The 20,377-nt window shown below is 44.4% G+C and overlaps 2 protein-coding genes across 3 annotated transcripts in view; one reads left to right on the top strand and one right to left on the bottom strand.

The window, feature by feature from the left end:
• Window positions 1-8,693, bottom strand: part of P2RX7 (purinergic receptor P2X 7) — a gene marked incomplete at its 5' end in the record, with an annotated part of 115,170 nt that extends 106,477 nt beyond the window's left edge. For both annotated transcript variants that reach the window (XM_079762821.1, XM_079762824.1), the window contains one exon: window positions 8,575-8,693. In XM_079762821.1, coding sequence (XP_079618947.1) covers window positions 8,575-8,693 — 119 coding nt within the window. The remainder of the gene's footprint in view (window positions 1-8,574) is intronic.
• IFT81 (intraflagellar transport 81) overlaps window positions 1-20,377 on the top strand; it is a 204,593-nt gene that overhangs the window by 119,743 nt on the left and 64,473 nt on the right. The gene's annotated exons all lie outside the window — the stretch shown is intronic.

Below are 20,377 nucleotides of genomic sequence, written 5' to 3'. Positions count from 1 at the left end.
CAAAATATTGAAAACCTATTAGAAGAAATAATGACCGAAAACTTCCCCCACCTGGTGAAAGAAATAGACTTACAAGTCCAGGAAGCGCAGAGAACCGCAAACAAAAGGAATCCAAAGAGGACCACACCAAGACACATCATAATTAAAATGCTAAGAGCAAAAGACAAAGAGAGAATATTAAAAGCAGCAAGAGAAAAACAGTTAATTACCTACAAGGGAGCACCCATATGACTGTCAGCTGATTTCTCAACAGAAACTATGCAGGCCAGACGGGAGTGGCAAGAAATATTCAGAGAACCTACAATCAAGATTACTCTACCCAGAAAAGCTATCTTTCAGTATTGAAGGTCAGATAAAGAGCTTTACAGATAAGAAAAAGCTAAAGGAGTTCATCACCACCAAACCAGTATTATATGAAATGCTGAAAGGTATTCTTTAAGAAAAGGAAGAAGAAGAAAAAGGTAAATATAAAAATTATGAACAACAAATACATATCTATCAATAAGTGAATCTAAAAATCAAGTGAATAAAAAAATCTGAGGAACAGAATAAACTGGTGAACATAATAGAATCAGGGGCATAGAAAGGGAGTGGACTGACAATTCTCGGGGCGAAAGAGGTGTTGGGGGGAAGAGACTGGACAAAAATCGTACACCTATGAATGAGGACAGTGTGGGGGGTGTAAGGGCAGAGGGTGGGGTGGGAACCAGGTGGAGAGAAGGTATGGGGGAAAAAAGAGGAACACTTGTAATAATCTGAACAATTAAGATTTATTTTTTTTAAAAAAAAGGTGACAGCAGGGCTGGTTCCTTCTGGAGGCTCCATGAGAGAATCTGTTCCTCACCTCTTCCAGCTTCTAGAGGATGTGGGCACTCCTGGGCTCCCAGCCTGCCAGACCAGCCCCTACTCCCATTGTCACCTCTCCTTTCTCTAAATCTGACCCTCCTGCCTCTCTCTTTTAAGAACTCCTGTGATTACACTGGGGCCACTCAGATAACCAAGGATAACCTCCCCATCTCAAGACCTTGAACTTCATCACATCTGCAAAGTCCCTTTTACGGTATAAAGGACCACATCCACTTCCTGATCTTCAGGGGGAAGCATTCAGTCTCACCACCGAGGCTGTTTATGCTCATGAGCACTGTGCTTCTTTGCCCCTCCACCCTCCTTTCTCACGTTGCCAGGCACATACTTGCACAAGACTCTTTTCTCACCTAAGCCACATTTCACACACGTTAAGATAAATTTGCAGATGTTATCATTTTATATCTCAAACCACAACAGGCTGGGTCATTTTATATCTCACACCACAACAGGCTTCCGTTAGCAAAGCGAAAGTGCCTGCACCACCTTTGAAGAGGGCTTGACAAACAAGAGTGTGGGTGTGGGGGCTTGGCTGAGACAGTAAAGGTCTGGGCTCTGTGTTGGGAGACACAGGGCTGGAGGGGTTGGGCTGCTATTTTGAAGAATAGGAGAAATATGATAGCAGGGTGCAGCCATTTGAAGAGTGTCAAGTAGAAAGGCCACAGGGCAGAACTCTAACCAAAGGGGAGAAATGACAGGGAGATGGATTTGGGCTTGAAGTGAAGAAGAAATGTCTAACAATTAGAACAGCTCCAGAACACAGCAAATTTTCCTTAGGGTTGCTAGTTGGTGTGTCTGATGATCATGACAATTTTCACTTATCTCATCATCTCCTTCTCTTCCATCTCCTCTCCATCTACATTTCAACATCATCTCCCATCTTGAAAATGAGTCCTCCCTCGACAACATATTCTTCTCCTACTACCACTTGATGCCTCTCTTCTCAGTCCCTTGAAAAAATCAGGGTCGGACCTGCAATACCACCATTTGTCCACCATCCAGAACTGAAATATCATTGCTGTTATGAACACATAAACAACTGTTGGACATAGAAACCGGGACTCAAAAGAACTGTTGGCCCAGAAAGAAACTCACTATAGACTGATTCATTTGCCTCTCAGCATAACTATTATTGCTTGTCTCATTTTCGGTTCCTATAAGTGTATTCCTAGTATCACATGAGCTCACTCATCTAGGGGAAAAGATGAACAACATAGACTGAAGAACAAGAACAGCATTGATCAGACTGTCAGACCTCAGAGGGAAGGTAGGGGAGGGTGGGGACAAGGGAGATAGATCAACCAAAGGACTTGTGTGCTTGCATATGAGCCTAACCAGTGATCACGGACAACAGGGGGAGGGGGGCATGCGTGTGGGGGGGTTTGGGAAGGGAACGGGGGAGGGGGTTGATGACAAATATGTGATACCTTAATCAATAAAGTAATTAAAAAGAAAAAGAAAAAATCAGTCACCCCATCCATTTCCGCATCTCCATCCATTCCTCCACCCACTCCAGTCTGGCGCCCGCCCCCACCACTCCTCCAAAGCCTCCCTTGCCAAGTAAACAACTTCATCTTCACTGAGTCCAATAGATGCCTCACAGACCTATTCTTTTTGGGACTCTCAGCAGCATTTGACACCAATGATCACACACTAGCTCCTTCCCTTTCTCCCCTCAGCTTCCTGGAATCCCCATTCTCCTGACTTTATATTTCTATGACTACCTGCTGAGATTCTACCAGGACATCTGTGCTCCCATCTCGTAAAGGTTAGCATTCCTCGGAAATCTGTTCTAAGCCTTCTTGCCTTCTCATCCACATTTTCTCTTGCTGGTCAGTTGCAGCTACTTCCATGGTTCTGGTTACCCTATATATGCTGGTGACATAGAAATCTGTATCTTTAGCTTCAGATACATATATCAAACTACCTACTGAGCCTCTATATTTGTGTGTCCCATAGACACATCAAACCTTCCACCCCCTAATGGGCTTTTTCTCCCATATTCCCTACCCCAATAAATTCTTCCACGACCCATCAGTTGCTCAAGCCTGAAACATGGCACACTCCTTAACTTATCCTTTCCCTCAGTCCCCCTCATACATTCTATTGTTTTATTTTCCTAATGTTATTCAGATCCATCTACTTCTCTACCACTGGCACTTCCTTAGGCCAGGTCACCATCAACTCTCACCTGGATTATCCTGTAGTCTCCTAAATGATCTCTCTCCCTACATTTGTATTCCTATCTCCTCCATGCCCAACCTCCCTCCACACCCTCCACCTGTATACACCTGCCCGTGCCCATGGTTGCTATAGTCTTCTTTCAAGAGAATAAATCTGGGAAGAGGTTCAGGGCCATTTGGGAAGAGAATTCTGCAGTCCTGCATCCACAGGGCGTGGTGGGATGGGGGAGTGCAGCTCTGAATGAGCACATTCTGGCCCTGTGGCAGGCAGACCTCTAAGATGACCCCCAATGTTTTCTGTATCCTGGTATATGAACCCTGCCTAACTCCCTGAGCTTTGAGTATGATGGATATGCTTCCATGTTTAGGTTCTATTACACAGCTGACCTTAAGATAGGAAGAACGCCTGGGTATGCCAGACTCAACCCCATGAGCCCTTTAAAAGCAGAGTGTTTTCTTTGGCTGGTCTCAGAAGAGAAGTCAGAGACTTGAAGCATGAGAACAATTAATTGTTTCATCACTGGCTTGAAGCTGGAAAAGACCACATTCACAAAGAATGAAGGTGACCTCTAGGATCTTGAGAGTGGCCCCTGGCTGACAGCCAGCAAGGAAACAGAGCTTTCAATCCTGTAACTGTAAGGAATTGGAATTTTACCAATAAGAACGAGATTAGAAGTAAAAATTTTCGCCAGAGTCCCAAAGTGAGAACTCGACCCAGCTCACAGTTTGATTTCAACCTTGTGAGTCTCTGAGCAGAGAACCCAGTCATTGCCCAAATCACTAACCTACAGAACTGTGAGCTACTACGTGTATGGTGTTTTATGCCACTGAGTTTGGAGTAATCCCTTAAGCAGCAAAAGGAAACTGGCTTCTTATTTCATGGGGAAGCTTGCAGCCAGCAGAGTGCCACAGCGGGATTTCTAAAGCATGAGGTTCAGGGAAATGGTCCCCATTGGTTAGGTCAAGGTTGGTACTGCCCCCATAAATTCCTAAAGATGAATTCTGCTCACGCCCATCACATGATGTTATTCCCTGCGTACTAAAGTGTTGCATAGTTCTTATACTTGGGCTTGGGTCTCATGCCTATGTCCTAGCTGCAAGAGAAGCTGGGAAATTAAGCTGTGACATATAATCAAGAAGTGGAATCCATAACATGGGAATTCCCCCATAATTGCGCTGTTCAAATCATTATTATCCATTGAGATTTTGTAATGGATGTTTGTTTTTTGACTATCCCTCCCATTCCACCCCTACCCACCACTTTCTTTTCCCATTTCTTCCAGCAACAGAATTCTTTTTTCCTAAGGAAAAGCCATTGACTGTGGTTAGATCCAGCTCATTCAGCGCAGTTACCCTCTCTCTACTACTTCCCACAAGAGTGAGCACATGACCCAGGGTTGGCCAATCAGGTGACACCATGCCCCTAACCACAATGATTGGTTTAGGGATGAATATGTAACTCAAGCTCAACCAATCAGAGTCTTTCCTGAGACTTTCTTGGCAGAGCTATCAAGAAACCCTGTTTGTTCCTCTCGCAATAAGGGGAAGATGTGAGATGTGCCACCTTCCTACATAGATAGCCTATTCAAGAAGAAAACGAAAATCCAAGTAGATCCAAGATACATAGAGAGAACCTGCTCTGATAACACAGATTGAATTTTTATGACCATCCGTGTCAGAGGACAGTTCCATCTCTTCCGCTGCCCAGTTATATGACAGTAAATCCCCCTGTGTGGCTTGCTGGCTAACTTGAGGAAGGTTGCTGTCAGACATCCAAACTATATGACTAGCACAGACCTACTCAGCATCCTGTCCACATACTGCTGCAACCCTGGGAGCTGGAGCCATGTGACCCTGCCTGCAGCTGCACGCCCTGCCTTTGACTCTAGACCTGAACTTGGTTGTGAGGGACTATGAGAAGCTGCTCAGCCTCTTTTTTTTTTTTTAATTGATTTCAGAGAGAAAGGGAGAGGGAGAGATAGAAACATCAATGATGAGAATCATTGATCGGCTGCCTCCCATTGGGGATGGAGCCTGCAACCCAGGCATGTGCCCTGACCGGAAATCTAACTGTGACCTCCTAGTTCAGTGGTCGGCAAACCGCAGCTCGCAAGCCACATGCGGCTCTTTGGCCCCTTGAGTTTTTAGCAAAGGCCAGCTTAGGAGTACCCTAATTAAGTTAATAACAATGTACCTACCTATATAGTTTAAGTTTAAAAAATTTGGCTCTCAAAAGAAATTTCAACCGTTGTACTGTTGATATTTGGCTCTGTGGACTAATGAGTTTGCCGACCACTGTCCTAGTTCATAGGTTGATGGTTAACCACTGAGCTATGCCAACCAGACTCAGCCTGTAGTCTTATTTCTAGTATTGTAGCCCCTGTCTTGTACCCCAGTTTCAATAACTGATGCACTGTCTTACTTTGTTATCCTGGCCCTTTGCCTTTTCGGCCCTAGTATGTACAACCACTGAACCTAGAACCCTATGGCCAGAACCCACCACCTGCTGCTGCATATCCCAAATTTTACCTGAGCTTGTCTGGACTTCCATCAGTGGTCCACGCCAGTCCTATTCGATGCATACAACATCCCTCAACCCCAGGGCACCATGAGTCTACCCATTTCACAGATGGCCAACTTGCAGTTACATCAACTGGCAGCCTCAGAATACAATTGAAGGCAGCATTGCCCACGCTGTGTTCTATGGGACACCATTCAGAGAGATGTAAGTCTTCCATTAACACAGAGGGGGAAAGCAAAGCTGGCAGCATTTTTCTTCAGTTTTATATTTTAAAATATAAACAATGGGGAAGCATTCCACGTGGGGTTATCTTCCAAAGTTGGGACTTAAGGTAATAATTGTGTCTCATTAAAGTGCCTTTGCTAGGCCCATGCATGGTGCACAATGCATAGCCATAGGCTCTCCTCCTGCTGCCCTGGAACAAGTTGCTGTTTTTCCAGTTTTGCAGGGAGTGAAAGGAAGGCGAATGTGAAGGAGTTGGCTTATTTCAGGGGGCATGTTGAGTGGAAAAGGTGTATTTAGATCCACAGGTAGGACGGCAAAATGCTCACTCTGTGAGAAGCACGTGGAAGCAGAGACTGACTGAGGGAACCCCAACTCAAGTCTCCATCTCCCCCTTACTCTGGGCACCAGTCACCGAATCATTGCACTGTTTAAATTGTGCCCTACCTCCATGCTCTGGTGGAACGTGTGTAACTGAAATTAAGGGAATTAAATGCATGTAAAATAAGAGTCCACCGTGTGGAAGAAAAATAGTTATCATTGAAAGGTGTTCTCATAATAATCTTTCTCATATGTACAATGATCTGTTTTTAAGAAACTTCGTTGCTGTACCCAAGCATACCAGAAAGTTACATTATCTGTTACATGGAATGGTGAAATATGATCTTTGTAGGAGTTTACTATGTTTTTTTATCATCAGCCCTATGATATCTTATCTAAGTAATGTATTATTTTAGAATTCTAGCTTATGTGTTTATCATTCAATGTTTATTGCATATTAAACACATGAATTAAATAATGATGATCCTAATAGTTACTATTAATAAGAAGAATCACACTTAGTAAGGTCTTGCCATATGCCAGGTATTTTTCTAGCAGCTCTGCATTTATTAACTCATTTAATTCTCACAACAACCATCATCCCCATTTTACAGAAAAGAAAACGCAAAGAGGTAAAGGATTTTTGAATCCACCTTTTCAGATCTCAAACCCCAAGTGTGGGCATGGTTACTTTGACAGTCAGAGGAGAGAGTGTACTGCATTCTGAAGGTACCCATTAGATTAAAAAAGATTTTTTGAAAAAGAGCTGACATTTGGGGAGCTCATACCCTATGCCAGGCATTGAGAAGGGCTTGCATGCCTTTTCTATTTAATTATCACAACCACTCTGTGAACAGAGGCAGAATCTGAGGCTCAGAGACGTTGAGTGACTCTAACCCTTAGGTGGTAAACAACACTGTTTCCCTGTACAGACGTGAGTTGTCATCATCATCATCATCATCATCTTCATCATCACAAAGAGCAAGGGGACATTACCCATTAGGAAAATGTGAACCAAAACCACAAAGAGATAACCACTTTACATCCCACTAGGATGCCCGCAATCCAAAAAGACAGATAATAACAAGTGTCAGGTGAGGATGTGGAGAAATTGGGACAAATATTGATGGTGGGCATGTGAAATGGTGCAGCTGCTGTGAAAAACAGTTGGGTGGTTCTGCAAAAGGTTGAAAGAGTTACCAAGTGATCCACCACTTTCACTCATAGTTACATACCCAAGAAAACTGTTCATGCAAAAATGTGTTCTTGCAAAAACCTGTACACAAATGTTCATAACAGCATGATTTTTAAAAAAATATGTTTTTATTGATTTTAGAGAGAGAGGAAGGAAGAGGGATAGAGAGAAACATCGATGAGAAACATCATCAATTGGCTGCCTCCTGCCCGCCCCCTAGTGGGGATCGAGCCTACAACCCAAGCATGTGCCCTGACTGGGAATCCATCCAGTGACCTTTTGGTTCATGGGTTGATGCTCAACCACTGAGCAACACCAGCTGGACAACAGCATGATCCCTAATATCCCCAAATTGGCAAACAACCCAAATGTCCACCACAAAGTGGTCCATCCTTACAGTGGAATATTATGCAGCCATAGAAAAGAAGGAAGTACTGATACGTGCTCCAATGTGGACGAACCTTGAAAACATGATGCTGAGTGAGAGAAGCCAGACACAAAAGACCACCTACTGTGTGATTCCATTTATATGAAATGTTCAGAATAGGCAAATCCATAGAGACCGAGAACAGATCAATGGGTGCCCGAAGCTTCAGGGGAATAGGAATGTAACTAAGGGAAGTGGTATTTCCTCTTGAGGTGATGTAAATATCCTAAAATTGTGGTGATGATTTCACAACTCTGTGACTATGATAAAAACTACAAAATTGTACACTTTAAATGGGGGAATTGTATAGCGTACAACTTATATCTCAATAAGCTGTAAAAGGAAAAAAGAGCATGGGGAGCCTTCCTAACCATGGAGAAGATCTAAAGTGATATTTACAAGTCTGGTCCTGTTCCTGCCCCTAAGCAATGATGACTCAGACAGCTACCAGCAGCATCACTACTTGCACCCCAATTCATGGCCTTCTCCCTGGAAATCAAGGGTGTTGCCCTGTGTTTTCCCACCTTTCCCAGGCATGCCCTACCCATTTCGCCCTGGCAGGCCTGGGATAGAACCCAGAGTGTCACACTTGCCTCCCAAGCTTCTTTCTGTAGCAAACTGGCACAGCTTCCTCCTGTCTGCTGCTTGCTGGCCACCCTCTGGCCCCCCTTCCCAACCCCCCACCAACACAAACACACTTCTCCTCCAGCTTGCTGTGAGACACACATCTCAGGTCTTAAAACCACATGGAATTCAGGATGTGCACTAGAAGCTGCACCTTAGGGTTTCCTGTGCCAGCAACCACTGCAGAGATCTGGGGTCATCTCCACACCCCACTTACCTAACATAGGAAAAGACAATCATGTGGAAGAACCACATAATGGTGCCATATCTCGCGCTCTGGATCCGGGTGACTTTGTTGGTCTCATACGCAAACATATCATCGCAGCAGGCTGGCATGGTGAGAGTCTTGGGGCTGGCTCCAGAAGGGCCACAGCAGGCCCACCAGTAAGAGAAAATGAAATGCCCTGAATTTAAACTGGAGCCTTTAAGTTTGAGCTCCTCCAATGATGACAGAATGGGGGCGGACCCCTGGCTGCTGTCCAGACTTGGCTGGGGGATAAACAAGGGAAGTCAAATCCTATAGGCCTGCCTGGCAGCTGACCCCGCCCCCGCTGGCCTCCCTCACATGCTGGCACAATGATGGTGTTCAAAGGAAGGGCGGGTTTTTTTTATTTTTAGAATTCTGCCCTTCCCCCTGTTCCTTTCACTTTTTGACTCATTTCATTTGGAGGAAAGGGGCAGCTCTTCAAATGTCAGGAGACCCAGTGCTTCCATTGTGCCTTAGTAAAGGGCCTAGATCTTTCCATGGCCTCAAGAGCCACTACTCAGAGACTGACTGATTCATTTTCTGCAACCCTTTATTCAGCCCCGGATGTGTATGGACACTGGGTGAATGAAGGTCTCCGCCTCCCCTTCTGCCCTCACCCCACACACACTTCCTCACAACACTCCTGTCTGTAGATAGTGGGGAATCAGATTTGCTGGGTAGTGGGGAGGAGGGTGGACATTATTTCTATGCTGAATATTTCCTGCATGACCCTCTGTCTGCTCTGTCTGATTCCTCTCTCTATCCTCCTCTGTGCCCTGGGAGGTCTGTCCAGGACTTAGGCCCAGCAGCCTAAGACTCCCAGGAACAAACTTGCCATCCAACAAAGCTAGGATTTGACCCCTCAATGAGGGCGAACACATGCCAGAGGAGCCGTGGGTTGTCCCCAAGCAAAGGGACAGAGTTTTTGTAGGATTCTGGTGGAGTTTAGCTTACATTTCAATGAAAGCAAATTTTGGCAGGCTCAAAGCAAAGCAGGTTTTGTATAAAACGGTCAACTTCAAATCTGGGTTTTAAAGTGGACCCAGGGCCCTGTTTCCTCAGAAGCAATAAAGCTAAGATTTCGCATGGGCCCTAACTGGTTTGGCTCAGTGGATAGAGCGTCAGCCTGCGGACTGAAGGGTCACAGGTTTGATTCCAGTCAAGGGCATGTGCCTTGGTTTTGGGCACATCCCCAGTGGGGAGTGTGCAGGAGGTAGCTGATCGATGTTTCTCTCTCATCGATGTTTGTAACTATCCCTCTCCCTTCCTCTCTGTAAAAAATCAATAAAATATATTTTAAAGAAAAAATTTCGAATGGTCCAAGAATCCTTAATCTGAAGCTCTGAACTGAGTGCACACTAAGGCCACTTCTATGAAGTTTTCTCTTACATATGCAGGCACTGTTAGCGTGACCGAAGGAGGAATGCATGAGGCCAAAGGGGTAAAGGTCATCTGGAAACCCAGATGGGCTGACCCCCAAATGGTGCCAGTACCCAAAGACTGGAAGTCAGAGGTTTTTAAAGAACTCTAAGTGGGCTTTTTCTGGGCGGAGAATTCTCTGTTCAGGTTGGGATTCTGGGAAACTTCAGAGGAGAGATAATGGTCTTAGCAGGTGGAATGTGGTCTAAGCCAGTGGAATGTCCATTGTGAAGTGGCCTAAAGGTCAATTCCCAGGGGAAGGGGTATCGATTCAATTATTTGATCACATCTAACAGGCACTACTTTTAAAAAATTAGTGATAGATCTTTAAACATCTCTATATCCAGACCAAGCCTTTCTGAGATCCTCACCTGTGCAGAATCGCTAGACCTAAATACCCAAAGACACTTCAAATCACATCTTCGCAATGGAACACCTTCCCACAAAGCAATCGTGCAGGGAAGGACTGATGAGAGGGCCTTGGAGGAGCACATGAGGACTGCTTTACCTGCAAGCTTAGCCACGAGGGGAGGGAGGTCAGGGTGGGTTTTTTATTGATTTCAGAGAGGAAGACAGAGGGAGAGGGAGAGATAGAAACATCAATGATGAGAGAGAATCATTGAGAGTGCCTCCTGTGCACCCCCTCCTGGGGATTGAGCCCACAACCCGGGCATGTGCCCTTGACTGGACTCAAACCCGAGACCCTTTAGTCTGTAGGCCGATGCTCTCTCTATCCACTGAGCCAAACCAGCTAGGGCTCAGGGTGGTTTTTGATGGGGGACATAGAGTCAAGGAAAGATTGAGGGGGGTTAGTTAAGATGGAAACATTTAAGGCATTCAAAGATGTTCTAAGAGCCCTAGCCAGTTTGCTCAGTGGTTAGGTGTTGGCCTGTGGAATGAAGGGTTACAGGTTTGATTCTGATCAAGGCACATGTGGGAGGCAACCTATCGATGTGTCTCTCTCACATTGATGTTTCTGTTTCTTCCCCTCCCTTCCACTCTCTCTAAAAATCAATTAAAATATCCTCGGGTGAGGCTTAACAAAAACAAAACAAAACAAAACAAAACAAAACAAAACAAAAAACCCACAAAGATGTTCAAAGAGGAACATCAAGATTGGTGGTCTCTGTTTTTTTTATTTGTGTGTGTGTGAAGTAGGAAGTGAGATCATGAATGGAATGGGGGGATGTGAGAGCTTCGGTGAAAGTGTGTGTGTGTGTGTGTGTGTGTGTGTGTGTGTGTGTGTGTGTGTTTCTTGTTACAGACCTGCTCTTGAATGCTTCCTGTATTGACTGCCTGCCCATTTCCCAAATCTCCTTCCTGGCCCTCAACCTCCCAGTTGAACTACTCGCCAGCATTCTTGTCTCAAGGTGTGCTTTGAGGAAACCCAGTATATTTCAGCCCCTTGTGCTGTGGTTATGAGTCTGGACTTTGTCCCGAGAGCAATAGGCAGGTTTATAAGCAGAGGCACAGCATGATTTCATTTTCACTTTAGTAAAGTCACTCCAGTTGCACCTTGGAAAATGGATAGAAGGGGCAAGAGTGGAGGTGGGAGGTCTGCCCAGGGAGAGAGTATAGTGGCATGGAGCAAGGCTGAGGGCAGATCCCTGAAGGACGCCAACACCAATACTCGGAGGCATCCGGGAAGGAGAGGAAACCAGGACAAAAGCCAGTGATTCACAAATAAGCCAGAGGCCAAGGAGATATTAAGAGCGATTATAAAGCTGTGTGATTAAAGGCCGATAGTGAGCGGACTATAAATGAGTGGAACAGGATAGAGTCGAGCATTAAACACAAAGACAAGTGGGAACTTAGCGTGTGATAAAAATATTTAAAATCAGGGGAAAAAGGAATTACTCAAAAGGGCTAGCCATTTAGAGGAGGTCAGTGGAGGGAGAGGGTGTGGTATTCTAACTTTCCATGTTTAAAAAGATGTGTAACGCCCTAGTCGGATTGGCTGAGTGGATAGAGCATTGGCCCACGGACTAAAGGGTCCTGTGTTTGATTCCGGCCAAGGGCACGTACCTCAGTTGCAGGCTTGATCCTCAATCCCAGTCGGGGTGCGTGTGGGAGGCAACCAATAGATGTATCTTGCTTACATTAATGTTTCTTTTTCTCTCTGCCTCTCCCCCTCCCTTTTAAAAAAAAAAAGATGTGTAACTAAAATGTGATAGAATCATCAAATGTGGGCAGAATCAGCTACACAAAAAGGGACATTCAAGTCATCGTTCTGTTCGTGTGGCACCCATTTTGCATTTGAGGAAAAATGGGAACAAAGATAACTGGATGCTCTTTGAAATAACTGACATGCTCTCACCTGGCTGGCGTGTGGTTCTTCCTCCCACGAAAACTCCTGTTGGTGTCAGTACCAGTTTGGATTTGCAGCGACGATACAATGATAACAGACTGACTCTCCTTCAGGAGGGACAGTGTTTCAGCCAAGATCCACTGTGGTTTCTTTCTTTCTTGGGAACTGGAGCTACTTTAAAATCCTGTCAAAATGAGGTCTCTTCCTCTATATTTCTCCATGGCACTTTCTCAGGAACCTGTCTTGCTCACCCTTTCTTCCTTCCTTCTCATCACCTAACTCAGAATGCGTCTGCTGCTTTGGAATGTCACAGAGTTAGGAGAATGCCCAGCGCCCTGCTATCCAAAAACGTTTTTCTTTGAGTTACACCAAACCAGTGCTGTCTAATGGGATGACCACTCTCCACATGTGGCTATTTAAATTATTTAAAAGTTAGCCCAGCCGGTGTGGCTCAGTGGTTGAGTGTCGACCTATGAACCAGAAAGTCATAATTAGATTCCAGTCAGGGCCCATGCCTGGGTTTCGGGCTCAATCCCCAGTGTGGGGCGTGCAGGAGGCAGCCGATCAATGATTCTCTCTCATCATTGATGTTTCTATCTCTTTCTTCCTCTCTGAAATCAATAAAAATGTATTTAAAACAATAAAAATAAATAATTTATTTAAAGTTAAATGAAATTTAAACTTCAGTTCTGCAGTCACATCCTATTTCAAAAGCTCAATATCCAGGTGTGGCTAATGGCTCCCGTAATAGACCGTGAAGATGGAGAACATTCCCGCCAGTGTAGACAATTCTACAGACTGCTCTGTGATAAGATACATGGGATAGAGGGAAAGGTGAGTGTAGTTGCAGGTAAGGGAGGAAGGATAGGACAGGCTAGGAAAGGCAGAGGGAGGTTTGATGAGTGTGAAGAAGATTCAAAACAGTTGCTATGGTGATCAGGAGAACAGAGCCAACAGGGAAAACAGGAATTCCAGGGTGGTGTTGAGCCTGAAAGGCCATGGAGGTGTTGTTGCAGCAGTCTAGTGACTGAGATTATGACAGGGGCCCAGGCCTTCCCACCTGCAGGACCCGCCTCCCACCTCCACACCCAGGGGCCCACCAGGCCTTGCCAAGTGGTTCAAATAGTTTGTGAATGTGTAATTGTTGGCATTAACTGTGTGTATTATGGTCTTCTATATTCGTTCCTGAAACTGTAAGCAAAACTACACATGTGTTCCTCCTTCTCCCTAAAGCACCCTTCCCTGGGGCAGGACTCTGCTTTATTACCATACTCTTCCTAATTCGTTTATTTTTTAATGTAATTTTTATTGTTTTCAGAGAAGAAGGGAGAGGGAGAGAGAGATAGAAACATCAATGATGAGAGAAAATCATTGATTAGCTGCCTCCTGCATGCCCCTAATTCATAGGTCATGACCTCCTGATTCATAGGTCAACACTCAACCACTGAGCCATGCCAGTCAGTCCTAATTCATTTATTTAACAACTACTTACTGAGTGCCAGGGACTCTGGGGATATGTGAGTTAACAAAAGAGACCAAAATTCTTTTCTTCTTGGAGCTCATATTCTAAAGCAGGCGTCCTCAAACTACGGCCCGCGGGCCACATGCGGGTGTTTTTGCCGTTTTGTTTTTTTACTTCAAAATAAGATATGTGCAGTGTGCATAGGAATTTGTTCATAGTTTTTTTTAAAACTATAGTCCGGCCCTCCAACCGTCTGAGGGACAGGGAACTGGCCCCCTGTTTAAAAAGTTTGAGGGCCCCTGTAAAGAAACAGGACGAATAACAGACAAGTCAGATATATAGAATGTCAGAGGGCCGTGCTCCTATGGGGAAAAAACAAGCAAGGAAGGAAGATCAGATGTGTTTGGGGTTGAACTTAGTGGTTAAATTGAGGTGAAATTCACATAACATAAAATTAACCATTGTAAGATTTAGAATTCAGTGGCATTTAGTACATTCACAATGCCATGCAACCACCACCTCTTTCTAGTTCCAAAGCATTTCATCACCTTAAAAGGAAACCCTGTGCCCATTAGCAGTCACTCCCTCCTTCCCTGCAGCCCCTGGCAACCATCAATCTGCTTTCTGTCTCTATGGATTCACCAGCCCCTGGTAACCACCATTTCCCCCCCGTCTTTGTGGATTTAATTATTCTGGGCATTTCACATAAATGGAATCATACTATGTGGTTTTTTATGACAGGCTTCTTTCAATTTGTATAAAGTTTTCAAGGCTCATCACGTTTTAGTATATGTCAGTATTTTATTCTTTTTTATGGATGAATAATACTTTGTGTGGTTATATCACATTTTATATAGCTGTTTATTGGTCGATGGACACTCAGATTGTTTCCACCTTTGTCTATTATGAGTAACTAGAGGCCCAGTACACAAAATTTGTGCATGGGTAGGGTCCCTAGTGGCTACTGGCTGCCGGCAGGGGCTTCCCTTCGTTTCGCACCGCCCCCTGGTGGTCAGCGCATATCATAGCAATCGAACTCCTGGTCGTTCGAACTCCCGAGGGGACACTTTGCATATTAGGCTTTTTATTTTTTTTTAATTTTAATTTTAATTTTTAAAAAATATTTTATTGATTTTTTACAGAGAAGAAGGGAGAGGGATAGAGAGCTAGAAACATCGATGAGAGGGAAACATGGACCAGCTGCCTCCTGCACACCCCCTACCGGGGATGTGCCCGCAACCAATGTACATGCCCTTGCCCAGAATCGAACCTGGGACCTTTCAGTCCGCAGACCGACACTCTATCCACTGAGCCAAACCGGTTTCGGCTAGGCTTTTTATATATAGATGTTACCAGGAACATTCTGGTACAAGTATTTGAGTTCCCAGTTCCAATTGTTTCAGTGGAATTGCTGGATCATATGTTGCAGTTTTTGAGGAAACGCCAAACTGTTTTCCACAGTGGCTGCATCATATTCCATTCCTGCCAGAAACATATGAGGGTTCCAATTTCTCCACATCCTCGCCAACACATGTTATTTTCCATTTTGTAAATAATAGGCATCCTAGTGGTAAGAAGTAGAATCTCACAGAGCTTTGATTTGCATTTCCTAATGCACATCATTGGGTGTTGAGCATTCTTTCATGTGCTCATTGGCCATTTGTACAGCTTCTTAGAGAAATGTCTATTTAAGTCCTTTCCCCACTTTTGAATTGGGTTGTTTTCTTTTTGTCACCGAGATACAAGAGTGGAGATTGGACTTTTAAATAGAGTGGTGGGAAAAGGCCTCCCTGAGAAGAGGCCTTTTAAGTAAAGACCTTAAGAAGGTGTGGGAGCGAGTTGCCAGGATGTCTGGGAAGAGCATTGCAGAGAGAACAGTGAATGCAAAGGCCCTGAGACAAGTTACTTTCACTTCTCTGTAACGCTGTTTCCTGTCTGCAAACAGGGAAGAATAAGACGTGGAAGAATAAGACCTGAAGACAGTATCACGTAGAGTGTCAGCAAATTATCCACCCCTCGGCTTGCCCATGCCCTTGAGCAAGATATTTAACTTCTCAGAGCTACAATTTACTCATCTATGAAATGGGGATGATAATCCTATCTACCTCACAGTGTTCCCACAAGAATTAAATGAAATAATATACCCAGTTAGGGTATATTCAAAGCAGTGCTCAGAAATGTGGGGTTCAAACCCAGATCAAGAGGACTTGGAACCCTGAGGCCTCCGGTAGGAAATGGTTTACAGGAGAGTCGAAGGGGTGCTGTGGTGGGGAGGCCTGTGTTCTATGCTACTACATACTTGATCCTATTTACGTTCTGAAGAGCATAATTTATTTATATACTAACACCGATAGGAGGTTGCAGTCTGAATGCCAGCTTTCACCAAGTGCCTTTGGGCACATAGTTTAATCTCTTTGAACTCGGTTTCCTTATTTGTGCCTCAATATTGTGGACAGTATTCAAGATCATATATGTGTGAATAAGAGAGGTGCTCAAAAAACTTTCCTCTCTAATTGCTTCATCAAAAGTCTGCCAGCAAATACTATCATTTTGGGCGTTCCAAAATTTTCAGCACAAAAGTGCTATGATTTTTTTGTGGCGGTTAGAATGTGGGTTTGGGGTCTCAGACTACAGTTTAGATCCCGCTCTGGTACTTACTTGCTGTTGGGCCTTAGGATAGTGTCATAACCACTCTGATCTTTAGGTCCTGGTCCAACCTTACAAAGCAGTTGTAAGGATCTGAGCTCATTTTCATAAATCACCCATCAAACAACGGAACACTGCTACACTGGTATGAAGAAAAGGGTGGGATGTCCAATCAGTTTGGATGGTGAGGGGGAACAAAAGAGAGAAATCCTAATAAGACTGTCTAGAAAAGCTCCTGAGGGGCCAGCAGAGTGAAACCATAATGGGTGAGTTTCCAGCCCTCATTTTTCTCCCTGTAAACGGAGCTAAGATCAGGAGTCTCAAATCTGAGACTCTTCTCTGTCCATGGCTGGCTTGGTGCCCTCAGCCAAGTCCCCTCCTCTCTCTGTGCTTCAGTTTCCCAGAGGTTCCTCTTCCCAAACCCTCTCCTCTCTGAAACCATTTGTGGTACCGCCACTGACCAGCAGAGGGCAGTGATGCACCAACATCGCTCAGTCTGCCTCAAAGTTCAGTTTTGTTTGCTGTTTTCCTGGACAGGAGAATTATGGTGAAATAATAGTGGCATATGTTTCTCTTTTTCAAAGGTCCTTATTTCATATTCAGTGCACAGTCAGAAGAGGTCTTGTCACAGTATGCAGATGAGGAAGCAGAGCCTCAGAAACATGAGAAACAACAAGGACACATGCAATCCACTGGCAACTTAAGACCATTTGAATGCTGGGAGCGCAATGCTGTATGTCTGGGCTGCTGAGTATCGATAACCAATCACCCACTTTATGATTCATGAAGTACTTTCTGACCCTCAATATCAGAAAATTCTTATTCTGTCCTATCTAGCTTACCAATAAGTGAGCTGAGGCTTCTAGAGGTTATGCCATTTGGCTTATTATTTTCTTAATCAGCTTCATCTTAGAGGCTCCCAGAAATAGCTTAAAAACTACAGAACTTGGTGTTTTGCAGCAGTTTTGATGTGATGGGATGTGGTGGGTTCTAGAGCAAATACTGCTCCTTGTTTTGCAAAAGGAATCAAGCCCTTTTCTCTGCTTCAGTGTCTGTGTGGGTTATTAGCAATTGCATATGCAACTGGAATAGCTCTAGGTCAAAATGGAACTCGGAAGGGACTATCAAATGATATGCCTGGCCCTAGCCAGTTTTTCTCAGTGGGTAGAGCTTTGGCCTGTGGACTGAAGGGTCCTGGGTTAAATTCCGGTCAGGGCACATGCCTGGGTTGTGGGCTTGATCCCCAGTAGGGGACGTGCAGGAGACAGCCGATTAATGATTCTCTCTCGTCATTGATGTTTCTATCTCTAACTCTCCCTCTTCCTTCCTCTCTGAAATAAAAATATATACACCTGTCCTTAACTCTAGATTCTGATAGCCACCCCCAACCACCCAGAAAATCACTGTTTTTAATGATCCTTGTATGTGTCTGTATATGCAAATGTCTTTAACAGAACCCTGGGTTGGTTAAGATGCTGTAACAGAAAGGCCAACTCAAATTAGCTTAAACACCTAAACATTAAGGAATGTTTGACTTCATCCATGTAAACTTCAAGGTGACTCGTGCAGCAACTCAACATCAGCAAAATTATCCTGCTCAAAAGTCAGCAGTGCCAATAGATCCTCTGGTGTAGGGGTTGGAGTTGGGGTCTGCTCTGATGACGCACATGGCAATGCAGAGGGAGCGGGAGGACAGCACTCGGAATTTGAGTTCGGAGAGTCTGAAGGAGGAAAGGAGGACTGGCTTGGGGAAGGAGGACTGGCTTGGGAAATCAACAGTCTCTGTTACACGCCCTGAGGCTGTTAATCCAGCTCTAACTAGCTCTTACACGTGTGGGCCTGCTGCTGTGAGTTAGGGGACAAAGCAGAATCAACACTTGGTCCTTGTCCTCTCTTGCTTATAGTCTGTTTAAACCAGACTTGCATTACTTCCTTTTTACTCTTAGGACTTGTATTTTTTTATTGTAGAAAATGCTGACAGCTATAAAGAAGAAAAGCCAGAATTGCCCATAACCCACCACTCAGAGACAGCTTCCATTAACATTTCTAGTTCCTTCTAATCTTAGCCCCGTTTTCTAGTTATTGCAAGTCATGCAAATTATCTCCTTATTTATTTGTTCATCTGATAGCTATGGAGCTGAGTACTGGAGTGTGTGGTTCAGATTCTCACTTTACTGGGAGTTCCCAGGACAATTTCATTGTCGCCCGGAGTGGTTGAATGAGGTTTGACTTGGGCTTTGAAGTGGATCTGAATGAGGAAAGAGGGTATAAGGATGGCCTTCCAGTGAGAGGAAGGGCCTGTCCCAGGCACAAAAGTAGGGCCGGTGGGGGTAGGTGAGAAGATTGATGCATATTGGAAGGCTAGAAGGAGTCAGTGGTAGGGAAGATTCCAGGTGTAACATGTATCTGTTTTTTTGGCCAGTTCAGCATTCATTCCCCCTTCTGATATCAACATCCAATTTTTCTTTGGGGACTCACTTATTCCCCACTGTCAACTCTCAGCTCCTGTTTGGGAGAAGCTCCATACCCTTATTTAGAGATGGTCACATGACCAAGTCTGACCAATCAGAATATCACCTCCCTCTGGTCAGTGATTGGCTCATGAATGGACACATGACTAGATCAAGACAGCCAGGACCAATGAGACTATCTGGATTTCTGGGTTTCCTTGAAAATTTAGGAAATCTGACTACATTGTGTGGCAGATTGACTGGAGCTGAGAGGATATGCACTGTACAGTTTGCCACAGTCCCCACCACTCCCTGTGGCTAGGGATGATAGTTTAGCACTCTGTTTAGAACTCTGTGAGCCAAACACAACTTGTCTATCTGTCACACTTAGCCCTGGGAATGCTAGTTTGTTTTCCCTGTGTAGGTGCCAAGATGAATGGGAACAACCAGGGTGAGTCCTCCTTGCCAGTGGGTGACCTTTAGGAAGTTTCTTAACTGGCCCTGAGCCTCTACTTCCTCATCTGTTGGATAAACTCTCAACCAGCAGCGAGTTTATCCCCCAGGGGACATTTGATGATGTCTGGAGACGTTTTTTGGTTGTTACTGACAACTAGTGGGTAGAGGCCAAGGATATTGCTAAATATCCTACAGTGCACAGAACAGCCCCCACCCTCCTGACACACACACACACACACACACACACACACACACACACACACACAGAATGATCCAGCCCAAAATATCCATAGTGCTGAGGCTGAGAAACTGTGTTAAATGGAGATGGTAACAGCCCTAGCCGGTTTGGCTCAGTGGATAGAGCATCAGCCTGCAGACTGAAGGGTCCTGGGTTTGATTGAGTACAACCCCGGTCAAGGGCATATGCCCAGGTTGGCTCAGTCCCCAGTAGGGGGCGTTCAGGAGGCAGCCGATCAAAGATTCTCTCGTCATTGATGTTTCTATCTCTCTCTCCCTCTCCCTTCCTCTCTGATATCAATAAAAATATATTTTAAAAATTTTTCCAAAAAAAATGGAGATAACAATAGCTCATTTAAAAGGCTGTTGTGAAGATCCAGTGGAATCATCTGTTTAAGATCTGTCATTTCTACTTTCCCACCCCCCTTGTAAACTCTACAGGTCAGGGACCAGATGGTTTTAGAGCAATGTTCTATATCCCCATGACTAGAACATGGAGGTGCTAAGTAAATTTTTATGAATTGAAACATTTATCAGATGAGTACAAATCAACAAATAGTAACTATCATCATCATCATCATCATCATCATCAATCAATCAACACTATCTTCCCAGCCCCTGGCTCAGTGTATAATTGGTTTTCCATATTTGTTGAATGAATGAATGAATGAATGAGAAATGGAGTATTTACTCATTAACCACTAATTTATGTGCTTTAGGAAGATACTGTAAACTTGTGGGAAATAGGCCCAGTCTTTTTCTTTTTTGCAAAGAGAACTTTTGTTCATTAAAGAA

The sequence above is a fragment of the Cnephaeus nilssonii genome (assembly GCF_951640355.1).
Source record: "Cnephaeus nilssonii genome assembly, chromosome: 22".
Lineage (NCBI taxonomy): Eukaryota > Metazoa > Chordata > Mammalia > Chiroptera > Vespertilionidae > Cnephaeus > Cnephaeus nilssonii.
Note: the sequence above shows the minus strand (reverse complement) of the source record. Positions and strands in the feature narration are given on the sequence as shown.